Source organism: Apium graveolens, chromosome 6 (genome assembly GCF_009905375.1).
Source record: "Apium graveolens cultivar Ventura chromosome 6, ASM990537v1, whole genome shotgun sequence".
In the NCBI taxonomy this organism is placed as follows: Eukaryota; Viridiplantae; Streptophyta; class Magnoliopsida; order Apiales; family Apiaceae; genus Apium; species Apium graveolens.
This window is the reverse complement of record NC_133652.1, coordinates 228,702,477-228,705,898: the sequence shown is the minus strand read 5'-3', so window position 1 is coordinate 228,705,898 and position 3,422 is coordinate 228,702,477. Positions and strand designations below refer to the sequence as shown.

General features: G+C 34.7%; 1 protein-coding gene and 1 long non-coding RNA gene across 3 annotated transcripts; both read left to right on the top strand.

The window, feature by feature from the left end:
- Positions 1 to 1,088: 1,088 nt before the first annotated feature.
- LOC141664399 (uncharacterized) lies at positions 1,089 to 1,583 on the top strand. The gene is made up of 3 exons (XR_012552008.1): positions 1,089 to 1,192; positions 1,294 to 1,415; positions 1,500 to 1,583. It is a non-coding gene; the product is annotated as an uncharacterized LOC141664399 (long non-coding RNA).
- Positions 1,584 to 1,654: 71 nt separating this feature from the next.
- LOC141664216 (uncharacterized) lies at positions 1,655 to 2,175 on the top strand. 2 transcript variants are annotated; one of them, XM_074470130.1, is made up of 3 exons: positions 1,655 to 1,763; positions 1,836 to 1,984; positions 2,064 to 2,175. In XM_074470130.1, the coding sequence occupies exons 1-3, from the start codon at positions 1,683 to 1,685 to the stop codon at positions 2,128 to 2,130; spliced, it is 297 nt and encodes a 98-aa protein (XP_074326231.1). In that variant the 5' UTR covers positions 1,655 to 1,682; the 3' UTR covers positions 2,131 to 2,175. The 2 variants fall into 2 exon arrangements, with proteins under 2 accessions (XP_074326231.1, XP_074326230.1); XM_074470129.1 differs by having other exon boundaries at positions 1,830 to 1,984.
- Positions 2,176 to 3,422: the final 1,247 nt, after the last annotated feature.

The window sequence follows — 3,422 nt, the reverse complement described above, 5'->3', positions numbered from 1 at the left end:
GCTGCTGATGAGCATCCAGTTATTATAATAATTCACTCAGCAAGATTGGTAAGGAATGAATACAGTGGTACTTTTAGTTTGAGTGATATGGTTGCGTATCTAAGTATGTCTAAGATCATATGTATGTTGCGTATTTTTGGTCGATTTGGACCTTTGTATGTTACGTATCTAAATGAACTTTATGTATTTTTATATATTATTTAGAATATGTATGTTGAAGTATCTTTGAGAGATTTAATTTTAATGCAGCTTTATTTATATCTCATATGTACTTATGATATATAATTATATTTATTGTTGCTTAATATTAGTTTATGGTTAGAAGTGATTGCCATTATCAAATCAAGTTAACATCCTGTCTTTTGGTAGCTCATGTAGTAAATAATCTGCCTAGCATACTTTAACTGCTTTATTGATAAGGCAGGTTGCATTATATGAGGCTTGGCTATATATGTTATAGTACCAAGTCTTGCTACGTTATACCAAAACAAATATGCCTAGGAACATGTACACTCAGCTATCGAGCTTGAAAGTTGGGAACTCTGATTGCAGAATAAAAGTAAGAGTTGTCAGGTATTGGAAAGGAGTAACAAAGCTTGGTGTTGTGTTTAAAAGCTTCAACATTATCTTTCTTGATAATATGGTATGTAATCTTTTCTTCTTATGACAATTAGTTTGAAATATTGTGTGCTTAAACGGAAATAATATATTTTGTTATGCCTAAAAGAATGACAGGATACATGCTTTTGTCCCGGGAAACTGTTCTGATCTCCTGGATGATAAGTTGGTGCTTGGAAGATGCTACGTTATACAGATATTCCAGGTCCAGAGGTATAAGATTGATGACAAGTTTCGTTGCTTGAGGAGTGATGTGCAGTTGATATTTTCATCTGAGACTCGGATAAAGGCTATTGATGGTGATGAAAATAGTATTGAGAACAATGCTTTTAATTTCTATGACCATTCCGAGCTTTACGAACTAAGCAAACAGATAACATACTTGGTAGGTTGATGAGTTTATATATGACTTATTGCATTTTATAGTATACTGGTTTTGTTATGATCTTGATATGATTCTTTCATTTTCTGCAGATATTGTTGGAATAATAAAGCAGTATGAACCTTTGGCCACTTTGGTGAACAAACATGGGGATGCACAGAGACAGGTGAAGCTGGTTATAACTGATGGAAAGTAAGATACTTTTAGGATTATTTCTTCCTTGCATCTGTCATGATTAGTTATTGTCCAGGGGAGTTTTATCATATATAATTGTTTGGTTCTATTGAATGTAGGTCATCTATCAATGTTACGTTTTGGGATGCTTGTGCTGAGAACTTTGATCAGGAGATGAATGAACTTAAGGAAAGACCAGCAATCTTAATAATAGCAAGTAGTAGGGTTGGATTGTGGAATGGTGAGACTAAGACAGTGTATCTTTCATAAAATGGTTTATTTTTTTACACATATTCCTGATTATTTTGTGATCATGCTTATATAGGAGAAGTTGATCTATCAAGTGTTGGAGGAACTCAGTGTTACCTCAACTACAATCATTATAGTGTGGTGCAGTTGAGACGCAAGCGAGTGACTAACTTGCGGGATTATTGTGATGCGCGTTTACTTGCTCCAGTACTGATTACCTGCATTGGTTAGGCTTGATTAGGTAGGCTTTAAGGAACAAATGTATGCTGCTGATAGGCATGGGAAAGTTGAGCTGCTGAGTGCTGCGACTATAAAGGACCTTGGTCCAGAGTATATTATGGTAATCTCAGCTCATTTTCTTTATTATATTCTTGTGTTTAGCTTACATACGCAAACTATGTGCCAGAGACAGGTTTGTGCGCATCTGCACATTAAGTACATAGAAGAAACAGGTTCATGGTACACTACTGTTTGCACTGGTTGTGGTGATGAGGTCGAACTGGCTCGGGATGTATGGTGTTGTGGTAGTTGTAACCGGATAGTTCCGTTTCCTGATAACAGGTGCATTTACATCCTAATTATCTATTTATAGTGATTATATCTTTGCCTTTGAGTATACTATGAATGTGAGATTATGCAGGTACAAAGTTATTGCTGTGGCATCTGATGACACTGGTGCGGTCGAACTCTTACTTGGTGACCAATAAATTCGTACCCTTCTTGGAATGAGGGCTATGCAGCTTCTAAAGTAGGTTAGTGCCCTTACTTTCGTTATAAGCTATACAACCTTCTGATATGTTTTGTGATGGTGTTGCTGTTTACATTTAGAGTACTGAGGAAGAAGATTTTCCTTTGGTGTTCAAGAGCTTGACTAAACAAAAATACACTGTTAAGCTGCTGATAAAGGAAATCAATGTGGTTAACAAAGCTACAATATACTGGGTTATAAATATTTGCAAGGGCTTTATTGATCCAAATGGCCATCTGGAACAACCTCATGACTCTGATTGCCGGCTAACGTCGCAGGTTTGTTCTGTGTATTTTCCTGTTTTCAAAAGATACAGCTTTTAAAATTGGGCAGCTAATTTAAAATGTTTACATGCAGGCATCAGGGTCTTCATATCACTTGGATGGAATGTCTCAGTTGAAGTTCCAGTCACCTGCTAGCAGCGTGATGAGCCTTCAGTAATGAACATCTGGTTAAGAAATGGGTATTTTTAATTTAGTTAGTGGTTTTGTTACTTTAAAAAGGGGATCGCTATGTTTGTTGGAATGGTTTATGCTATGTGATATCTAATCATGCTATGTAAACGTTATTTCATTTTGCAAGTTGTTAGAATATCATGAATTTTACGGATGATCAGTTGATGATTTTCTTAAATTTTTTAAAAATTTACGCCCCGCGAAGCGGGCACCCGTGCTAGTTACTTATTATGTCCATTGTGTGTGTCTTATCCTGACATACTTTTATTGCTGCTGTTGATACACATATAAATTGAGGCAACTTGAATTTAAGATGTGTTTGTAAGTCGTCTTCTGTTTATTTAGTTGTGTTGTAGATAATAATTTTTCGTGCATGCTAACCCCTACTAACTTTCTCGCATGCAAATATAACTTTAACCAAATTTAAACATACTCACATTTTACTCTTCCATTTATGTATTATATTTTTTTGTGTGGTATTTACAAACTTTCAGTGCTACCCTCGTTATATAGTGTGAGTGATTGTTTTGTGCTCATTAGTTCATATTTTGCAGTTAACTGTTCTGTGTTGTGTAGATGTTATTTATGTGTAACATACTTGACAATGAGTGTGTATATTATAATCATTTACACATATTCTATGTAAAGTGTTCCACTCTGCATATGAGTGTTGATAACATTTTGTGATATGTAATGTCAAAATAATTTATAATGCATCTTGTTAATTACGTGTTTACTTTTGTATATAACATGCTTAATATTATAAAATGACATGATGTGTTATAATTTTGAGTAA

What these genes read in the sequence shown, in the direction of transcription:
- LOC141664216 (XM_074470129.1), top strand. Translation starts at nt 1,683, where the DNA reads ATGTATGCTGCTGATAGGCATGGGAAAGTTGAGCTGCTGAGTGCTGCG. An exon ending in TTGGTCCAGAGTATATTATG is followed by an intron (nt 1,764 to 1,829) that starts GTAATCTCAGCT and finishes ACTATGTGCCAG; the next exon opens with AGACAGGTTTGTGCGCATCT. An exon ending in GTTCCGTTTCCTGATAACAG is followed by an intron (nt 1,985 to 2,063) that starts GTGCATTTACAT and finishes GAGATTATGCAG; the next exon opens with GTACAAAGTTATTGCTGTGG.